The sequence below is a fragment of the Notothenia coriiceps genome, unplaced genomic scaffold, assembly GCF_000735185.1.
Source record: "Notothenia coriiceps isolate Sejong01 unplaced genomic scaffold, NC01 NC01_scaffold00004105, whole genome shotgun sequence".
In the NCBI taxonomy this organism is placed as follows: domain Eukaryota; kingdom Metazoa; phylum Chordata; class Actinopteri; order Perciformes; family Nototheniidae; genus Notothenia; species Notothenia coriiceps.
In genome coordinates, this window is record NW_011336806.1 from 70,844 (window position 1) to 93,164 (window position 22,321).

At 38.5% G+C, this 22,321-nt stretch overlaps 1 protein-coding gene across 1 annotated transcript; it reads left to right on the plus strand.

Annotated features, from left to right (window-relative positions):
* Positions 1 to 9,036: 9,036 nt before the first annotated feature.
* Positions 9,037 to 19,972, plus strand: LOC104942064 (transmembrane channel-like protein 7). Its single transcript, XM_010767259.1, has 16 exons — positions 9,037 to 9,196; positions 10,247 to 10,511; positions 10,628 to 10,776; positions 11,350 to 11,505; positions 11,581 to 11,666; positions 11,755 to 11,900; positions 11,984 to 12,131; positions 13,754 to 13,936; positions 14,146 to 14,291; positions 14,654 to 14,768; positions 15,386 to 15,483; positions 16,120 to 16,303; positions 16,392 to 16,522; positions 18,809 to 18,964; positions 19,058 to 19,136; positions 19,261 to 19,972. Exons 1-16 carry the CDS (start codon positions 9,181 to 9,183, stop codon positions 19,441 to 19,443), a joined length of 2,241 nt encoding a protein of 746 aa, XP_010765561.1. The 5' UTR covers positions 9,037 to 9,180; the 3' UTR covers positions 19,444 to 19,972.
* The last annotated feature ends 2,349 nt before the right edge of the window (positions 19,973 to 22,321 follow it).

Sequence of the window (22,321 nt, forward strand, 5' to 3'; positions counted from 1 at the left end):
TTTATTTATTTTTTATAACCATTGACACTATTTTCTGATTTATGGACCTCTTAAGCCCCACGGACCCGGTTCCGGGGCCGAAATCGCGTAATTTGCAGGAAACAACGTATAAGGAACCTTAATATTTAATAAACTATGAATATTTTATATCCATATAACGGGAAAAAACTCAAACACATTGCTAACACTGACCCTCTGAATTAGCCCCGAGCGAACTAAAGGCTAACCTATTACTGCACCGAAAATCACTCCTAGCTCCCTTATTACTTATCATAGCTGCACATCCAACACATCGTTTATGATCGTAAAGACACAGAATCTAACGATGCTCACCTCAACACTGAAAGATACAAACTCGCGACGTTACCAACAAAAACGTACATCAAAACATGTGGCGCCAGGTAGCCTAAAACGCTAACATGGCTTACCTTGGTTTTGTCTGGTCAAAACTGGTCTTCAATGGCATTAAAACGATAAAAACGATGCTTTAGTTCATCCATAGGTTAATATCCAATGTGACTGTGTCCCCTTTGAAATGTTCTGATAATAATCTATAAGCAATAAAACTGCAATTCCGTTTTCAAATATCAGAGCAGGGAGATCCTAAGCTCTGTAGCAAGATTGAATGCGCAAAGACGCCACCTTTTTTTTTAACATGAGTGTGTGCGTGACGATTTCCCTTTGATTCTATTGGCTCTAACGGTCAGAAAGAGATGTCACATGTCAAAATCGAAGAAGGGGGGCCAGAGATGAGGAAAATCCACCCAAATGGCCCCAGAAGAGGTCTTTTTGGCTAAATCTGTCTAAAAAGGTAAAATATCACTTTTTTTGCATCAATCTTGATACAGGGTAATTATTATATGTTGTACTTTGAATTCCTAAAGCTTTTAGTCTACTAACCCATCATCCAAGGTTAGTTTCACTATAAGTACAAAATAATTTACAGTTTTTTACCATGTTCAATCTGAATTTTCTTTAAAATAAAAAACATCTATATTGATTCTGACTTTCTACATCCAACTCACAGGTTTATCATTACTTTGAGAAAAAAGATTATTAATTTAACCCTTTTAGAAGGGAAGATATGGTCATTTGTTCTGGGAATGTCATTTTCGAGCCTGAAACCTGAAAAACAGGCTTGGGGCTTAAGAGGTTTAAGACAAAGAGATATCCAAAGTAACCTCTGTAAAAACCTTTAATTCTAATATGTCCACATAAGGAAACTACACCTTTGAACCTGTCTCTCATCTTTCAGATATCTTTTCCGGGAATTCATGCAAACTAGCACATAATAAATAAGATACTTTGTTGTTTGCATGTTTGCATATTTGAATAACACTATGGGGTTTGATTAAGCTGTGGGGTTATATATCACTGTGGGGTCATATGTAACGTTACACATAATAATTTCATGTGAACATACAATCTTTTGATTTAGTAAAAAAATATTGAAACGTTTTTTGGACCATTTGGATAGATGTGGCTTTACAGGTATGTGTTGTGGTGGGAGCCTCCACTTACTGCTCCAGTCAGTATCTCCAGTCCTCTGAAGCTCACATTCGGAGATATGTTGGACCAGGGGCTGTAAACAAGCTGCGGGATGGTAATAAAGCCAAAGTTCACCAGGAAGGAGAAAATGTTGAACATGAGCAGCCACTTGAGGAACACAAAGTAGGAGAGCACGCTGGTGCCAAACGTGCCACCGATCTCTTTCATGATGCCCTGCCACAGCTCCAGGGTCTGCCTGGCCGATTTTATACCATATCCGCACCTGCGGAAAGACTGTGTAGAATACACACATAGGTGATTAATCAGATGGTTTAGTTGTTTAAGTAAGGCGTTGCAGCATGTCGTTTACTTACCAGTGACATGTTCTCAGAGCAGTCTGTAAAACATGTGAACTGGCGAGATTTCTTGGCAGACTTGAATGCCAGCACTTGGCTCCTGTTGAAGAAATGTAGAATATAGTTAGAAGTAGGAGTAATTTTTTTAACCTACTTTATACAACTTTATTAAAACATTTCTTAAAGTAATAAAAACGAAACATGATTTAGGGCTTTGTACATTAGCAGTGCAGGTTAATCATCAGCTAGATAACAACATTTTAAAGTCTGTACATTTAGTGTGATGTTTTATTTGTAATAATCTGATCCTTATATCATAATTCTCTCCTGTAGCATGAACATTTTACACGTTTTTGGTGATATTTTTCTTATTATTATTTTTGTCAACATAATCAATCCATAATCTTGACCAGAAAGGTATTATCATACTTTACATTTGTACTCATTATTTATCATACATTTTATTTATTATTGATAAGCGGATTACGAAGTATCATAAATCTAGTTAATTTGTTACAATAATGACATTAGTGTCTTGAAAATCTATATTTCCTGATGAGCTAGACGATCTGCCAGAATGATATAATGTTGTAGTGTGGCGAAAAAACCTTTGGACTTTCTGTCATTTCAATAGTTTCTTGTGTAGTGTGCCCTGAAACAAGAGCAGTGTGTAATTCTGTCACTTTTCCTCGAGTGATCAATATTGCAACACTGTACCTTGGCTTTGCGTTCCATATTTATGGTTCCCAGCAGGGTGTAAAGGTTGTGCTTTGTGCCTAGAAATAGTCTAACAAGGAAGCTAATTAACATCTTCTTCTCAGTGAAAAAGCCACCTTATTTGTTTCTTCTCATCAAAGCTCATTGGAAGGTCCCGAATCGCCCAAATTCTGTCTCGTGTTGATAGGGCAACAAGCTCTTTTACCAGGTTCTGTTCCTCTGTCACACACAGGATGACAAACATTTTCTATGTAAAAGTTGTATGAATGTAGATTAGATGTCACTCTTCTTCACATTCAAAAGCTCTTACCATTCTCCATCTCGTTCCTTATGGCTTCCTCTGTGAAGGCTACGTGGTTAGGATCACCGTTAGGAAACATGCTCATCCGTCTCATTGATATTCCCCTCCTTCTCATCGTCATGTTACCTGGAGGAACGCAAAAATGAAGACAATAATGTGCCTCATCAACCAATCGTTCTAAAAGAAAATTCCTTATTGCGATTTATTTGTCTGTTTTATATATTATAATAGTTTTTTGTGTTTTTTGAAATATTCAGTTGTATGATAAATGGTTAAAATTATCATATTTTTTTAGCATTTATTATATTTTTTGATAATTATTTTCGTTATTTAACAAATCATTATGGACCTTTCAAATAAATAAACATTACATTACAAACGCTTCACTGTAAGAGGCCGATGGGATCCATCATAATAAGAACACAGGCATAAACACATCTTTGGTTAAGGAACATGTCATAAATCTGACATACAGACCTAATTAAGAACATACTTATTAGTGAATGATGCCCATTGAGTTCTGTTGTTCGGCTGTGATTGCCAAAATAAACTTGAGATCTACAGGCAAACTCGTGTTGCCCGGGACAGATGGGAAAAACAGGAGCAGCATGACAGTTATCAGGGTTTGCATTTTTAAATGTAAAACCTGCAGCTGCTCACACATGCAAACATTTACCCTACCACCGCAGCTTGATTGAGATTTACTTTGTCTCTTTATTCTTTTCCTGATTAATTACAGCACACAAACGTTGAACTTATTACCTTCAGTTAGTGCACCGCCAAAGTACAACTGATAGCAATGTGAGCTTTTCTGGTGCTATACTACTGACTTTATCTTTACTCCTGATTAAACCTATCATAGCCTACTGTTGGCACCGCAGACTGACTACTGTGCCAACTGTGTATTTCAAGAGACTAGTGTTATTCACAGGTAATATGTTAACGTTAAGTCTTTTACATTTAAATTATAGTATAATTTCACTCTGTGAGTCACACTTTATGCGTTGAGCTAAACGTTAGCTTGCTAGAATGCTCTCAGTTCCATTGCTAACATACTAATCAAAATAAGTTTCTTGTTATTTCAAGATATTATGACATTAAATTGTGAGAAGGTTTCGTTAGAATGAGTCACAGGACCTTTTGTTTTTATCACAATGGCAGAATTAGGCTGCCTTAAACTGAAGATTCATTCTAAAGGGATTTAGTTACAGTACAGCGTGATTAACATGGGTCACACATACCCAAATATCCACTTTCTAAACAGACGTTTCCAAAACATTTATATTGTGTCCTTCAGATTAAGACGATATTTTCCCCACAACCCCTTTCCCTCTGTTTCATTTTCTTTGCCAACTTCCTTGTCACTGTTCTGTTTTGCAGACCTTTCATTAATGATTATCCAGTACTTAGCTAACTTGATTGATAATCAAAGTCAACATGAATGTCACATTTATTAAAAAGTATCGTCTTGTAATGCACTTTACCACTTTTACTGTGTGTTTAGCAAAACCTTGGCAACAGAGCGCAACAAAACTGTGAAAAGAAACTATTATCTAAGGAGTACATTTAGTTTAACCATTACCTGATGTTGTGGAAGGAAGGCGGATGGAAAGTAATTGATCATACTGAGAGTCAGGTGGGATTTGGAAGGTACTGTGATCTGAATAAAAGAGAGCAGGTGAAGTAGAAGTTTCAACAAACTTGTCACTGAGCAACACAAAGAGGCACATAGAAACAAAACGACAAATGACATAGCCGTAGTCGTCATGCACAAAAAAGAATGTGTTTACGTCATAAATTGATGCTGGGATAGGCAGACTTTTCTTGACGTCAAGAGGCAACATTTCCAAAGAAAGCTCTCAGCGTATTGTAATTCTATTGATATTGCAGTATTTTGCATCCATTCCTACCATTAACAAGAAAAGATATATACAGTAAACTGTACGTCATTCAGATGATTTTGAATAGGGTTATAAAGCCACAATTAAATAAGAACTACCTTTCTGTTTTGTTTGAAATGTGTGGGCCTTCAGAGCCTTTTCAAATGATAATCATTTTTTAGAGGTTTTAGCTAGCTTCTTTCATGTTGGACTGAAAATGTTGCTAATTGTTAAGCCTTCTGCTAATTGCAGCTGTAAGCTAATGTGAGCTAGATGTGAAATGCAGCCACAAGCTGCTGGGTGCTAGCCGCAGTTAAGTATTTTGCTACGGTTAGCAATAGGCTAAACATTTAACAATATTTCTCTCTATCTCGAAGTGCAAGAGAAAATTGTCAGACTTTCTTTTGGATAAGTCTGTAAATTTTTAGGTTGCTAAAAGAGTTTGTGCCGTTGGATCATGCTATCAATATCTAAAGGGCCACACACATGCAACTGCATTTATTGAACAGCCAAAAGAAACACCCTTTTTCATCACCAGAGAGAAGAAACTAGTGAAGGCCTGAAAACAAGGCAAATCTATGTTTCCATTCAGACCACTGAAATTACAATATGCTGCAAGGTTATAATTTTATTTTTGTCAAACGACCCAAAAAAAACATACGGCCTGTTAGGGATTAATTTGGTCTTACTCCTAGGAGTCTAACCTTTTCTGTGTGTTGACGTTTACGACCAACCCTAAGTCTGTTATCTGTCTTAAGGAATGGGAAGTCTCAGCTATTGTTGACATTACCAGTTTTATGACCGGTCAACTCTCGGTCACAGAGCCTGATAAGTGATTCAGTGTCTCCAGGTTTTAACGCCCCAATATGCTCATTAACTCTCTGTAAACTAGTTAAAAGGTCTATCGAGAGATAGGCTGGTCAGATTTGACATGGCAACCCACCAGTGCATTCAGAACCTTTGACTGTGTGACTTGTGATGTGAATTTCTCCGGCCAATGCTTGTATTAAAGATCCGTGTTTGACATCAAAGCTCCAACTCTCCTCGTGTCTCTCTGAGTCCTAACTCTCCATTGCTGCAGAAGTTTCCCTTACACTGCCTATCCCAGCTTTACTATTGTCCCATAGTCCAAAAGATGTAGCTTGGCCACTCACTGATGTCATGCTGCCATGAAGGACTCCTAGGGCGTGTTGAGATGTGGCCCATGGGGAGGCTTTCCCTCCCCCTCCAGCTCTCCTCCTGCCAACCCCCCCGCGGCACCCTCCTTAAAGCATCATCACTGCTGATGTGACCAGTGGAGTAATGTCCATCTGCACCCTCACCCCGGGCGTAGGGGTTAGTGTGGAGGGGGGTTTTGCTGGAAGACCTATACAACAAATGTGTGACGATAAAGAAAAAACATTGACGTCACACTGTTTGTGTTTATAACACTTAAGAGCACTGAGGTTATCAGTTCAAGGAAGGAACTGGAATTTCAAGTGATGATTATAATCAGTGTCATAGATATGCTTAATATTGAGCGTTTTTTAAGGAGGTGATATAATATCCTACAAGGAAGTGCAGGATAAGGTTTCTGGGTAGAGACCAACACCAATGTATTTGTCTCTTAAAGTTTACCGTAATGTTTAACAGAAGAGAATTATATACCTATACATATGCTGCTTGATCCTTGAAGATATCCTGTTCATTCTTTTATAGTACATGACATGCCCTTTGAGTGCAAACAGCACCCACTAAAATACACGCTTGGTATGTAAAAGAGTAAAACACATTTTTCAGAATAAATAGTTCACTGATGCAAATTTGAAGACACATTTTATCATATTGCAACAAACCTTCTATCAATTTCCAGAGTCTCGCTGTCATGGTAGGCAGGGTTGAATAATCCTCCATTACTGTAACTTGTCATGAGATCCTTCAAATTGATCCTTTCGCTCTTCTGTGAAGACAACAGTGATACTTTAGCTCACCCTGAAGCAGTCGCTCTATTGATATGTTGATGTTTGTTCAGTCCCGTCCCTAGTGCATTTTAAAAACTTGATCTTAAGATGACTATGATAGTGTGCAAAGTTATCATGAGGAAGATAAGAGAATAGTCCTTCATTGAGTGTTGTATTGAAGCTTCCTATGCCAGCTTCACAGTAAACAAGTAGCATAACACCAAGTGCCTTTCTGTGCACAGAGTGACAGCTATATTGTCGGGGGGGGGGGGGGGGGNGGAGAATGTGTTATTTAATCCCCTGGTCCCATCATCATCGGGTCATCATTAATTCAAACATTAGGTTTGGTTTCCATCACATGGAAAGTATATGGTTCTACAGCCACTGAAGGACGGCAGACCAGGAAGATCTGAATTAAAACTGCGGTGTGATACATCAATAATGGAAATAGGAAAGAAAAAATCTCATCTAGCAGGACTACAAATAGTGTATGAGTTAAAGTAGTTTATCATAGATTATACTATGCTGTCCAGATAATTAAATAAAATCTTGATAAACTACTTTTTCTCACTGCTTACCTTGTTGTGGTGATGTTGGAAAATAATACAATCGAAAAGTCCGAACAAAATGCTGGAGGGTTGCAGAAATAAATGTCTTCTAGTTTTTCTGCTGTCCGTGTTGACCAAGCGTGAGGAGTGAATCAGCCTGAGCACCACTGTCCGTGAGATAAAACCAAGCACTGTCTAGGTACCAGGAAGCGCTGAGCTCATAAAGGTAAAAGTCCACTGCTTCTGAGTGGGTTAAGTAAATCCCATGTGGACACTTTGTGATGTGACAAAAATAATTAAACCCCCTAAGGTTAAAATGTAATTGCCATTCTTATTAGGACATGCAGTGTATGTCCAAGAGTCCATAGTGTATCTGCTGTAGTTCCCATGTGGTGGTAAAAAGATAGTAAAGAAAAATGAATATAGAGACAGAAAAGAAACCTGCCAACAACTTAAATTTCCTTTAGAAGGAAGTGCCCATGCAAAATGGATGTTATTACCGTTGCCCATGCACTCACTAACTAAAAGGAGAATTCCTTCCCCTCCCGTAAACATTAAACAACATGCACTTCAAGTCTCCTTAGGCAGCATAACTTTGCCAGATATATCATGCATTGTTGCTCACTGTTATAAGATCTTGATTTTTCAAAGTATAATTATGTAAAATGTCTGCAATAAAATGTTCTATATATTATTGATTTGTTTACTTGCATTATCCCGAATACTTCTGACATAGTTCAAACTTAGTTGGGAACGGAGTTTAGTCATGGGATAGTATCAAAAGGTGGTATTTACTTGCATTTTGAGAAATGTGCGATGCAGTTTTTTGAGGTTTGACTTTGACCCATCTAGCAGTTAAACTTTCATTGTGCTGCATCAGTTTGAACCATTATTATTTTAAATGTATCTTTCAGGGTGTCCCAACTAACAGCATTACTAAAACGCTCAGTACCCTTTAATAACTTCATACAAGTTAATTCATTTTCCTCTTTTATAAATAACATACATTTACATATAGATGAGGGATTGAAACTATTAACAAAGATTCCATTTAATGTAAATATATATATATATACATATATATATATATATTTAAACCAGTAATAAAAACACTGAATGAAACAGGAACATATACAATAACATGCCATTTAAATACAATACATTTACAGTCAGTAGTGGATGTCTCTAAGTACTTTTTCTCAAGTGCAATTTTGAGGTATGTATACTTTAATTGAGTATTTCCGTTTTCTGCTACTTTATACTTGCACTCAAAGGGAAATATTGTACTTTTTACTACATTACATTCATTTGAAAGTTGTAGTTAAGTAAAATGTTTGTACAATATAATGATATATGAAAAAGTAAATTATTGTGAGTATATAAGTATAGTAGCCTATACTGTATTGTGTATACACACACACACACACACACACACACACACACACACACACACACACACACACACACACACACACACACACACATTTATAGAGTAGCACAAAACTCAGAATATCCTAAATATGTTCTGCATTGACAAATTACAACATTGGAAAACATATTATGTATATTTGTTAGTGATAAAAAAAACAGGTTAATAATCAGTAATAATAATAACATTTTAAAAGAGCCATTCTGCACAATGAGTAGGCCTACTACTCATAATACGTCTATACTTCTACTGTAACATTTTGACCTCAGGACTTTTACTTGTAATGGAGTATTTAAAACCATAATATTTCTACGTTTACTCAAGTAAAGTATCTGAGTACTTTTTGCCCCACTGATTCCAGTGAGTGCGCTCCGGGCTGCTCCTGTATCCACATCCAGGAAGTGGTCTCTGGGAAGTCTGACAGCGGAGTCAACTCCAACTCCCAGTTGACTAAGTCTGCTCGGTTAATTGTTAGCTAATATTATCCAACAAATAGCTATTGTTATTCGGAGAAGGAAACAATGGAGGTCGACTCAGGTAAACAGGAAGTTAATGCTATACTTGTATCTGCAGCTATCCCTACTGATAAGTGAGCTGGGTCTATTAAAACATACCGCAGCATTAGCTACAAAGCTAGTAACGCTAGCCTCAAACTTAGGTCAAAGAATCGCTAACAACAGGCTAACACCTATGACAGGCTAGCTGATGTATTGTTAAAGGGTTTTTGGAATAAATTATGGACTTTTCAAGTATTGTTTGGTTTCGTCTGACTCTCTTTACCAAAACTACGTTGTTTGCATTGTATTGCTGAGTCTGCTTCTTGGGTAGGCATTCTCTGAAGCTGGATAAGCAGAACAAGGGAGGAAAATACCTAACTCCAGTGTTAGTTGCTGGAGAAAATGCAACACCTTGTCTCAATATTAATGTTTTCACTTATAAACAGGCATAAGCTACAATCTTGTACTGAATAAAACATATTGATTTGGTTTTATAGATACCCTGCATGTCATTTCTAACATTTGGAGATTTCTTATTTTCTTACGAAATTATAACATCCTCATGTGATTTGATAGAAGTAGTAGTAGTTTTTCACAGCATTGATTACACTGACACATAACCCAGGTAAATTCGATCCCACTGAAGTTTATATGGATACAATATAACATTGTAAGAGAATAAAAATAAAGAATCCACAAACTACCTCCTCAACAACATATCCATGTAACATAATGTTTGTATTAATAACTATTGTCATCGAGAAATGTACTTATGGCAGGTTCAAGTATCATTAAAGGCATGGGATTACCCATTGCTGTTGACATGGATAGTTCATTATTGTGACGAATGGGACTATCCTGATTTTGAGCAATATTAGTAACACTGCTGCTTTATCAATGGATTTATAATGCCCACAAATATGTTTTGCAGCATTGTTTTTTTCTCTTGGAGCAATCAGCATCAGTCACTAAATGATTTTAATTCAATCCAGTGATGAAAGAATATTTATTTTCAAAATCTTGCAGCCTTATATCATAACCATTATCCAAAGTAATAACTCTGCAATCATATTATGTCCACCTTTCCAAGTGTTCTACACTGATCGTAGTGGAAGGGTCAGCAGTAACCCACTGTTGGACCAGCTCCCCAGCTACCAGTCCCTGCTGTACCGCAGGAAGTCGTCCACGGCTGGCACCAAGCGAAGGAGCAGCTCCCGAGGGCGCATCGGCTCCTCTGGCAGTGGGAAATGGGGCGTGGGCACCATCAGCAGGCGTGAGGAGAAACAGAAGAGTCAGACGGAGGAGAGACCCATCAGGGAACTCCCCAGGACCATGGCCGAGAAACGGAGAGACAAGTAGGAGAAATATCACTCTACACTGTCTCTACACGCTGTTTTGAAAGTGTTTACATTCTTATTTTACTGGCTATGTTTAAAGGGTATTATGTAGCAACAATGTGTTTCACTCTTAGCACACAGCGCTTGGAGGAAGATCGAGAGCTCAGCAGTTTGAAACAGTTGGAGCACAGCACCCGCCGGCATCTGAGGAGGCTGAGGGACGATGTTCACCAGTGGCTGGGCTCCCTGAAGCTCTGGAGGGGCGACATCCACCTCATAGAGGGTGAGGCATGAAATATGAGCTCATATTACCTTATATTTCATCAAGCTGACACTTTTATCCAAAGCTACTTACATTAGTGCAACTAAGAAGATACAAATTCAGAACATGCAGGATCTGCATATTTCATAAAGTTCATTCTTACATACAGATTTAAAAGCCATATTGTAATAACAAAGGATAAAACCAGCTTCTTTCCGACCAAAGCTTAAGAAAGCTCTGGGTGACTATCCTAATAGATGTTCTGGTGAATCTGATCCAAACTGATTTAAATCAACTCTGTTTTGCATGTGTGTCAAACTTAATGACAGACTTTTAAAGATGAATTCTAACACAAGAGGATGATTTAAAACCAACACAGCTGACAGCACCTTCCAAATACTCAGGGCAATATTATGTTTTAGAAACAAAATAAAATTGAAAACTAAAAACATCCTTTTGGCAGCTCTCAGATGAATTGTCCTTTGACTTTTATTAATTTCCTCTCATGATGGCCAACATGTTAACATACTATTGCACACAGAAAATGGACCAATTTTGTTTTGATAATTGAATCCTCTCCACTTGTTCTCCCAGGGATGTTCGGCACAGGGATCCTGTCGTACTTCTCCTTCCTGCGCTTCCTGGTCATGCTCAACTTGATCATCTTTGTGCTCATGTTCAGCTTCGTCATGTTACCCATCATCATAGCTCCTAACGTTTCGGGGAATATCACCTACAACTTGAATTTAGGTGAGAGGACACTTTCAACGTTTAGATTAAAACAAGGCAGGCATTAGTGTTATACTTTCCTGTTTTTTGCTACAGGAAGTGAGTGCAGTGTGTATCCCAGCAGCGCTCGGCGAGGGCTGGTCATCTTTCATGAGCACATTACAGATCTGCTGTCTGGAGGAGTAAGTCATTACACTTCACATGTACAAGTCCCCCGGAAGAAAAAGGGATGTGTTGTTTTCTCACCTTTCTTTTGTGCTTTATCAACAGGGCTTTCTGGAACAGACTTATCTTTTCTACGGCTACTACAAAGCGGACAAAATCCACTTTTCTAATTCCACTTACAATTTGCCGCTGGCCTACCTGTTGGTCACCATAGCCTACCTGTTCTTCAGTCTCATCTGGATTGTTAAAAGGTACTGAAAATTAAATAAATAAACATGTGGAGTTAGTTTGAGTCTCTGGAAGTGATGTTCACTTTGGATTACTTTTTTTCAAGGTCTGCCACAGGATTTAAACGTAACCTGATTCAGGATGAGGATCGTTTCCAGAGTTTCTGCAACAAGATTTTCGCCGGCTGGGACTTCTGCATCACCAACGAGAACGCAGTGCGGCTCAAGAGGAGCAGTCTGCTCTACGAGCTCAGGGTGATTCATCCAACTGTTCATCATTTTAGTTGAAGTTGTTTTATTATTGTGCAGCTGGCCGGCTTTGTTGTGATTGGTCAACCGCTTATAGATCTCCCGCCCCTTAGCCTATCACATACAATTTGTTGGAGCGCTAGCAAATAAAGGTGTGAGTGTTACATAGTGAAGTTACTATGTTACAGAAGTAAACAAAGGAGTCCAATGGAGGCGTTTCAGGCAGGGGCTGAGTGTGTGGGAGAGAAACTCCCTCTGGAGGGGACACAGGGATTTTAGCTTTTACAGTCCATTTACATGCACAATAACCTACAATATATACCACACTACAGGAAAGGGAAAAATGCAAAATAACAAACATAATCGGACCCCTTTAAACATGAACTGAGACATAACATAAGGGCATCGGCAGTGGTGTAGTGGGGATTTTTGTACTGGGGGGACGCTATTTTAATTGGCTCCAAACAATGCCACACAAGTGCGTGCGCACGCACGCAGTGCACTCACAAAACGGGCAGACAGGTCCACAGAAATTACCGGTATGCTTAATCCTACTTTAGTTACTGTACTGCGAAAAGCAGACGGCGCTGCGCTCAACACACACACAGACTCAAAACCATGGACACACTGGCACATAAATTACATAAACAATTTATAGGCCTAAGTTACATAAGCTACAGTATTGCAGCTAAGCATCTCTCTCTCTCAATCTCTCTCTCAATCTCTCTCTCTCTCTCTCTCTCTCTCTCTCTCTCTCTAACTCATAACAAACAAACAAAATCCCCAAAGTTGTCCTGAAATGTACTTATTAAATAAACGAAACTAATAATATAGCCTACTTATGCAAACAACATTGAATCTGGACTCGAAATTATTCTGATTAGGCTCTTCTGATGATGTACTAGTAGCAGCTTCACTTGTAGCTTCGGTGCTGCTAGCCTCTTTCTTCTTGTGAATGATATTCTTTTTTAGAAAGAAGTCAAGTAAAAAAAGTTTGCCTGCCATTATAGAGCTTTTTCGTTAGCGTTCTTGAGGGAAATAGCTGCCGCAAAATCGGGCTCGCCGTGGGTGTGTCAGTGACACACCCCCAGCTCGCCGCGGGGTCACAAGCGTGATGACGAATCATATATTTTTTAAGGAAATCGTTTTTAGTTTTTATTATAATTACTGTGAAATGTATTATGTTTTTGTCATTATTACAACAAATGCACACTTGCAACTGATAACACTGGCAATGATTTTATATTTATTAGACTATTGAAAAAAAGATCATGCTCCAAATAAGTGGGGGTACGGCGTCCAGAAAAACTTAAGAGACCACTGCAGCATTATCAGTTTCTCTGGTTGTACTATTTATAGGTATGTGTTTGAGTAAAATGAATGTTTTTTTTATTTTATTCTATAAACTACTGACAAGTATAACTAAGATATCTGACTCTTCAGGATGTCTTATCTTCTAGTGCCTTTCACCAAATTGATATTCAACTTTGGATGGATGCTGCTGCAGACACTTTTAGTTTATAACATAGTGTATTTAGTTTGATTAATACATTGTTGCAAATGTTTATTCTATCTATCCGCTGAATGTTTGCCAGCCTTTAAAATGTCTTATTCTGTTCTATCCTCAGACAGATTTGGAGGAGGAGAGGATCAAACAGAAAATAGCAGATCGAACCCGCAAACAGAGGTGCCGGATTTACCTCATCCGCCTCATCCTCAACCTTTTCGTCATCGGTGTGCTGATGGGTTGCTTCTACAGCATTTACCTAGCCACCATCTTCTCCCAGGAAGTCCAGATTGATAATAAAAAGGTAACGGAATCCGACCACCACTTCAAACATTTGTTATCCTCCTGTCAAAATGTCTGCATGTTGCTACTTAACCAACTGTTTTCTCTTTTCTCCTTGTTATCTAAAGCATTTTGTAAAAGCTAAGCTCTTTCTTTCAAATTTGCGAGAAAAAGTTGATGACATTTAAATAAAATCTTTGATCTGACATCATTCTCTGGCCTTGGTTGCAGGATAATTTCATCGTGGATCTCATCTATGAGTATCTCCCCTCAATTGTCATCACCTTGGCTAACTTCATCACCCCCCTCCTCTTCTCGGCTATAATCAATTACGAGGACTACTCGCCTGCCTTCGAGATCCGCTTCACTCTCATGAGGTACTGCAGACTTCCATTCATCTACTTTCTCATTTTTTCTCTTGATGGAGATGTTTGCCTGAAAAATAATTTTATAAGGAGACAAACACTATATTAAAGTGGCATATTTGCCTTTAAAAGGTGATGCAAAGATTCAATGCTTAGAGTAATGAGAGGATTGTGTTCAACTTGGGGGAAAATTAAACACTTTGGTGATTTGGAAAATAGTTTGTTCACCTCCTGAGTGTGTGTGTGACGTCTCCTTTTCAAACTGACTCATTGCGATGCATTTAGGAAGAATTTGTAGCTGTGTGGACATGTTTCTATTGTGAAACACTTACTCAGCTACGTTCCGTCATTCTTTCATTGTCCTTTCTCCCCAGGTGTGTCTTCATGCGGTTGACCAGCATCGGGGTTCTGCTCTTCTCTCTCTGGTCTCAGATCACTAAATGTGAAAATGAGCCCTGCCTCTGTGGCTATAACCACGTGCTTTACTCTGTGAGTCATTTCCCTTCATCCCAACACAACGAACAATGACTCTTTGGGAAAAAAACACGTTTTTATCTCTATGTCGACATGCAAACCTGTGGATCAAAGTTCTTTTTGCAACTATCAAAGGGGTTTTAAAGCTATTAAGATTCCATTTTAGTTTTAAAATAATTTATATTACTTTACATTTACATAAGCTTTTGATTGCTAAGTGATCACTTTATTTGGTAATTCTTTGGTCAATCATTTAGCTCTGTCCCTTGAGACTTTGCTTGAGAACTTGAGGTTCAAAGCTCCAATTGTACTAAGTTCAGAGGATGGACTTGTACCTAGAGAGGTGCCCTTAAACAAAGGCTCCTGACTGCTACACTGCTCCTCGGGCACTTCATATATATTGTAGCTTCCATCCCTTCCTAATACCAGGATGGGTAAAATCTAAATGTGAGTGGGTGCAGTGATAATGTGTGATGATACAAATTTCATTCTATTTGAATCCTCCATTTCAATTTTTAGTATAAACTCCATTCTTCTGTAACATATGGTGGTTGAAACTGAACTGATACTGGGATGTGTCTCAGAGGATTCCTTCCAATCTTCTTGATTTGTGCCTCTGTTTCTGTCCACAGTGTTGGGAGACCCGCATTGGACAGGAGATGTACAAACTCACCATCTTTGACTTCATCATCATTTTTGCAGTCACCGTCTTTGTGGAGTTTCCCAGAAAGTAAGTCCTCATCAATAAAGACAAAACATATTTTTGTTATTCTTAAATAAAACTGTTATTCTAGTTTTGTTGACACAATACAATACAAAGTGGCTTTATTGGCATGACCACATATTACACATAGCATTGCCAAAGCATTCAACACAAGGCGTTATAAGAGAGCAAAAACAAACACTAAACAAACATGCCAACAATAAATGTGGCACAACAGCAAAACACAAAACAAACTGTACATGCCAACAATAACGTGCAAAAAAAAAAGTGTGTGTGCGTGTGTGGTCACTCACTGCTCCTACCTTGAAGCAGGTAAATAAATATTCTGCGGCCAGACAGCTCTCTTTGAGCTCTCCTAACAGGATTGGAATTTTTTGGATTGTTTGTCATGTGGTGAAATTCAGGATGTTTGTTTTTAAATTTGGAGAAATATTGTGTCCGGATTGGTTGGAGTTTTGTGCATTCTGTCAAACAGTCCAACTCTGTTTTCACGTTGTCTTCTTTGCACAGCTGGCGCAATATATGTGTATTTTATTCTTTGGCCTCCAAATGTCTTGAACACTTTTATGTTGAAGTCATTGTCATCCTTTCTTCTTTAGTAATTTTGAACCCGCTGTCCATGTGTTGCCCTGTGCTACCCAGGCTGATAGTGCAGCACTGTGACTGCGGCCTGGCGAAGTGGTTTGGCCAGCAGGAGTTTTCCATCCCTCAGAACGTGCTGGAGATCGTCTACGGTCAGACCATCTGCTGGATCGGCACATTCTACAGCCCGATGCTGCCTGCCATCTGCACGATGAAGTACTTCTTTATCTTCTATATTAAAAAGGTGATATTTCTTACTTTATTCCATGGATCATATTCAGAAGTTCTAGAAGTTTCCATTGTTTTCTGACATTTCTGATTCCTGTTTGAAGGTGTCTTTGATTAACAACTGCCGTCCAGCCACACGTCCGTTCCGAGCCTCAAGCTCTAACTTCTTCTTCCTGGTAGTGCTGCTGATAGGCCTGGCTCTGGCCTGCCTGCCCGTCTCTTTCAGTGTGGCACAGTAAGTAATGCATTGTTATTGACCAGTGTATCAACTACAGATTTATGATCGCTGCTGCATCGATCATTAATGTCCTCTGCTCTCGTGTTTCACCAACTGTGGGCCCTCTCCACGCCGAGCAGAGGAGAGACAGGGGAAGTGAAGCTAATGTTGTTACACAGAAAACCTTGGTAGTGAACAACAGGTTCTGTGTTTAGTGTGATTTACTGAGCTACACCAAAAAATATTCGGTTAAACCGATTGGTGAATCTGTTTAGCTCTGGAAGTGTAATCCCTGCTGCATTTTGATGTGAAATGAGCAATATGCTGTCTGTGTCTGTGATATTTTAAATACTGTAATATTAGATATGTACGGAGCCCGGGAGGGTTCATAGAGAGAAAAATAAATAAAACGAGGCCACGTTTTATTAATTTGTGCGCACAAGATGTAATTCGTGGCCTCAATTTAAATAAAACGAGGCCACACTTTATTAATTTGTGCGCACGATATACTTTCTCGTGCGAACGAGAAAGTTACCGGTGCGCCAAGTTGCAGACTGTTATGTTTATGTGGGGAAATGGCAGTGCATACATTATTTGAGATATATTTCAAACTCGGACTTCATTTTAGGGACATTTCGGCCAGAGGTGTAGAGGTATTTGTTTAAGCACCGGATTCGCAAAACAGGAGAGTCTGTGAACCAGTCTGCCTTGATCTATGAATTCATGTCTGTGACTCTCACAGTATCTGCTATGTGCGCGCAGAGAGCTGTGTCTTTTAAGCAGCGCCTTCACTGTGTTTATCTTTCGAACAGCTGAATAGAGATCGAGGCTGCTACGTTTTAGTCACACACGCACGCACGCGCGCGCGCGCGCACACACACACACACACACACACACACACACACCGAACTGCCCGATTAGTCCCCCTATTACTCGTTATATGAAGGAGATATCCGGTCACCAGGGTGCATGATGTGTAAATAACCCAATTTGTGTTCTGTGAAACTGAAAAGGATATTACATTGTTTTTGTTACTTTCGTTGCATTTGTATATGTAATTTAGGTTAACTTCCTCTTTTATTTAGATGCTTTTATTTTGAAGGCGAGTTTACGCTTTTGACAGAAAGTTGTTTTTGCGATGGAAACGTGAAATGCTACATGATGTGTGTGTGTGTTTGTGCTCAGCTCCGCTCTGTGTGGGTGTGTGTGTTCGGTGTATGTGTGTGTCCGACACCGGCATTTGTTTTCAAATTACCATGAACAGTAATTTACACACGTCTGGCTAACTCCATATGTGTATTCCCAAGTGAAAGAAGTTTGTTTAACCTAATCTCGATGTAGGCTAGTGCTAAATGCTGTCGGAGTGCACCGGAACGAACGCCACTATCATAAAATCTTCTTAAAAAAAATGCCCACGCACACAGACAGACAGACACACACACACACAAACATACACAAATACGCCCTGGCGGCCGGACATCTTCATAAAACTAATAATATGGCGTAATAATCGGGCAGTTCGATGTGTCTAACCATAAGAAAGTTTCTCGTGCGAACGAGAAAGTAGATCGTGCGCACAAATTAATAAAGCGTGGACTCGTTTTATTTAAATTGAGGCCACGAATTACATCTTGCGCGCACAAATTAATAAAACGTGGCCTCGTTTTATTTATTTTTCTCTCTATGAACCCTCCAGGGCTCCTTAGATATGTGACTTTACCAGGTTATAATGGCTGCATTACAGTAAAGTGAGGTCGTTTTCTGAACTTTACGGACTGTTCTAGCTGTTCAATTATTTGCTTTTACCCATTATATTCATGTTACTAATGAATATTTATTATAATCTAAATTTTTTTTGAAAGAACGAATAGTCATCCCTACAATACCGTTGCATTATCGATATTGGGGTATCCGATCAGAAATATACTAATATTAGATTTTCTCCGTATTGCACAGCCGTCGTTTAAAAAATATCCTTTTACATTGCTTTTCATGGTAATTTAGGCCACTGATGATTAAGCATTGAAAGTGGCATTTCTTGTTTTTTCTAAGTGTCTGATTGACTCTTTTTTTTTTAATGTGTTATTACATTTAAGAGCACACTTTCAGTCTGTTTCATTATATATCATGTCTATACTTCTCTCTTGTATACTTGTGCATTTAAATGTGAAACATACATGTTGACATGATATATTGTCGTTAATCTCTTCTGCATTTTACTGACCTAAAGAATGCTAGCACAGCTCATTGCTGCCTCCATTTTGTTTGGCATACATCCTCATTCACCCTTCCTTTGTTGCACAGAATAAACTCTTCCCAGGCCTGTGGACCATTCGTTAATTACACCACCTCCTGGGAGGTGCTGCCAAATACAGTATCCGAGCTACCCCATGGAATCAAAACCCTCCTCTTCGCTCTCTCATCAGAGGCCTTCGCTGTCTCCTTCTTTGTTGTCACATGGTACGTGTTTCCATCAGCATTTGAACAGTTGTAACAAGTGTTCTTTACTCTTTATGGTTGAAGTTTAATAAACTTCCTGTTTTCCCCCAACAGTTTGATCATGTTTTATGTGATTGCACTAGCTGGAGCTCACAAGAGAGTTATTAACCAACTAAGGGAGCAGCTGGTAGTGGTAGGTTTTCTGCAAAATACATTTTATAATTCTATTTCACCATTCTGGTTTATTCTATCTCGCCGTTTGTCATTTGAGTAATAACCATAATTGGACCTACTAACTGTGTCATTTTGTATCCCAGGAGGGCCGTGACAAACGTTTCCTGATCCAAAAGCTGTGCCAGGCCCAGAGGCTCTCGGCTATCAAATCCCCGGGGTCCAAATCCCAGCCCCGCAGCCCCAGCTATCACACCAGCTTCTCCAACAATTTCAATGAAAGTGTGTTCCTGGCACACTCACCTCCTGACTCCTCCACACATGTGTGACGCACTACCTGCTTATACAGACCAAAAAGAACAAGACTGGACGGACTGGATTTGAAAACTGAATTAATATCTTCTATTTTTTATTATGAAAACACTACTTCGGAGCTTCTCTGGACCTGCTTACATTAATGTAGTGTGTTTTTGTGTGTTCTTTCGTTGATAATCTGATTATTATAAAACCCTTAAGAGGATGCAATGTTCAAGTATTTTTAAAACAATATCATTTGTGGTGTTTTTAATCTGATGTATGTACTGTCATTTCTTCCTTCTGAGAAGGACTTGCATTATTATAACCACTGGAGTGTATGCACTTTAAATGTATTAACACTACTGTTTTCTTACTTTTTATAATTTGTGTGTTTACAAAACAGTGTGGGCATCGTCTGTCATCATCTACTGTTTATCATCAATAATGATTGTATATTAATGCAAAAAACGACTACGTTTCAAACTGTAATCATTTTCATTTTACCATTACTGTCACATTTTTCTTATTACATTTTATATATATATATATAGCAACAAAACAAACAAGCAAAAATATATACATTGAAGTACCAAAGGAGCATATATACTATATATTTTTATTTCAAGATACTTATATCTTGTATCTTGAAATATACAAATTAATGGATTAAAGTTAAGTTTACCCAAGGGCTGTGATAAACACTATTCTAAGACAAACATATGTTTTACTTGCATAATTATCGCTGTCATTGGTTTTGAGTAAATCTTGATCCAACAAAAAAGGTCACTCGAAACTGTGAATTAGTTTTATAGCATATTTTGGATGATGGGTGTCAGTGCTATATTACAAAAAATAAGGTTTATGTCTTTGGAATAAGTACTGTTTTTCTTTATTATGAAGCATTTGTATATGACTGTGGTGACTGGAAAATAAATAAATTAAAAGTTATGTGAAATAATCTTCGTGCTCCACTCATAGACTGTATATAAAGGTTCCACTGGCTTTTTTCTTCTGTGCCCTGTACTTTTCTTTCTTTGGCCTGTTATACCACCTCCGGCCAACAGAGGCCGCTGCCCGGGGCGCTGCGCTCGGCCTCTGACAGCAGCTCAGCTGGTACGGAACCGGAGGCAGCGTGCTGTTGCTTGGTTGGTTGGTTCATCGAGAGATCAGTTAGCCGAAAAATGTTGAGAATTACGATCCGGGCAGACGTGGGAGCCATTTGGGTATTATTATGTATCACCTATTCCCAGTTTTTGACAGTTTCCTCTGATGACATAGTGGTGGCATGCGGGGGATTTGTGAAATCCGACGTGGAGATCAATTACTCTCTGATCGAGGTGAGAGTGCAAGCCTTCCGATAGCTAGCTACCTAGCGGCTAGCTAACCGTTAGCTGGTTTATCGTAGTAGGCTAAAGGTTAGGCGGAACCAGAGATGTGTTTGTATGACAGTATGAATGAAATGAACACAACTTCAATCTACTTTTTGTAAAAGTTGTATCTCTGTTGCTTACTAAAATAAATTAAAGGGAACATTTTCATTTTGGCAGCTATGCTAGTCTGCTAATTCGGATGTTTTCTCTACGCAGTTGCGGTTGACTGCAAAACTATGTTAGCATTGATACATTAGCCCTTTTACAGTTTGTGTTACAATTCTTACTCATAAACTTTATAAAAAAAACTGTTTGTCTGTGCACAAGGAGTTGCTTGTCACTATTCCTAATCCCTGCTCATTAACAGGCTCCATTGGATTAGCCATTCGCCTAATTGGTGAAATTAACTTAATCCCAGATATGCTGGTCTGTTTGTGAATGACAGCTGATACAAATGAATTAACCAATTTCCCATTCGAAGTTGTATTTAAGGCATTTATTTGTTAAAATATACTACACTATTTAATGATGTCTTCTTTCATACACAGATTAAACTGTACACCAAACAAGGATCCCTGAAATATCAAACGGACTGTGCTCCAATCAATGGCTACTTTATGATCCCCCTGTATGACAAGGTATGATATTCATTACATTTGAGCATTTTATGTATTTTATTTACCAATGATGATTATAACCTTTACACTTGTTTCTTTCACATAGGGGGACTTTGTTTTAAAGATCGAGCCTCCTCTTGGATGGAGTTTCGGTAAACTCACAGCTCAAAACATATTATTCATGTGTTTGTACTCCAGGAAATGCAAAGACAGATCGGTCTAGATTCTTTGCAATATTTATTTTCTCCTTTCAATTTATTTTTGTCCATTATTAACTTTTCTTCTTGGGTTTTAACTCTCACCAGAGCCCACCAGTGTTGACCTCCATGTGGATGGAGTGAGTGACATTTGTACAAAAGAGGAAGACATCAACTTTGTCTTCACTGGCTTCTCGGTCTCAGGAACGGTGAGCATTTTGAAGGATTTCCTGTGTGTATATCAGAATAGTTTCCTCTTGACTAAGAAAGCTTATCTGCATGAAAATAAAGGTTAACGCCTACAATTCTGAGTTGTATTTAAGAACAATTGAAAAAGTGCTTGGATTTAGCTCCTCACACATCCAACAGTCTGTTTAGTTCTGCATGACTGGCTGCCCTGCTTTTTTTTTGCAATTTGCTAATCTCAATTATTTTTGTAAAGTTTGGAGATCTTTTTACACAAAAAGCAACAATCTGGTGCACTGAGGGTAAAATCAAGAGCCCAGATTTATGAAGTTTTATGTTTGTCAACAATTAAATCATAAACACATTGATTCAGACCCTCTTTCTAAGAGAAGCCTTTGTAAAGGAAAGAGGTGCGCTGGATTAATAATAACACAAGACAAAATGATAGCTTCATTGCACAACGGAATGCGCACACTGATCACTTCATGTCGATTATCTTGTCTCTGTATAATGCTGGAAGTCTTAACGCTAATCGAAATT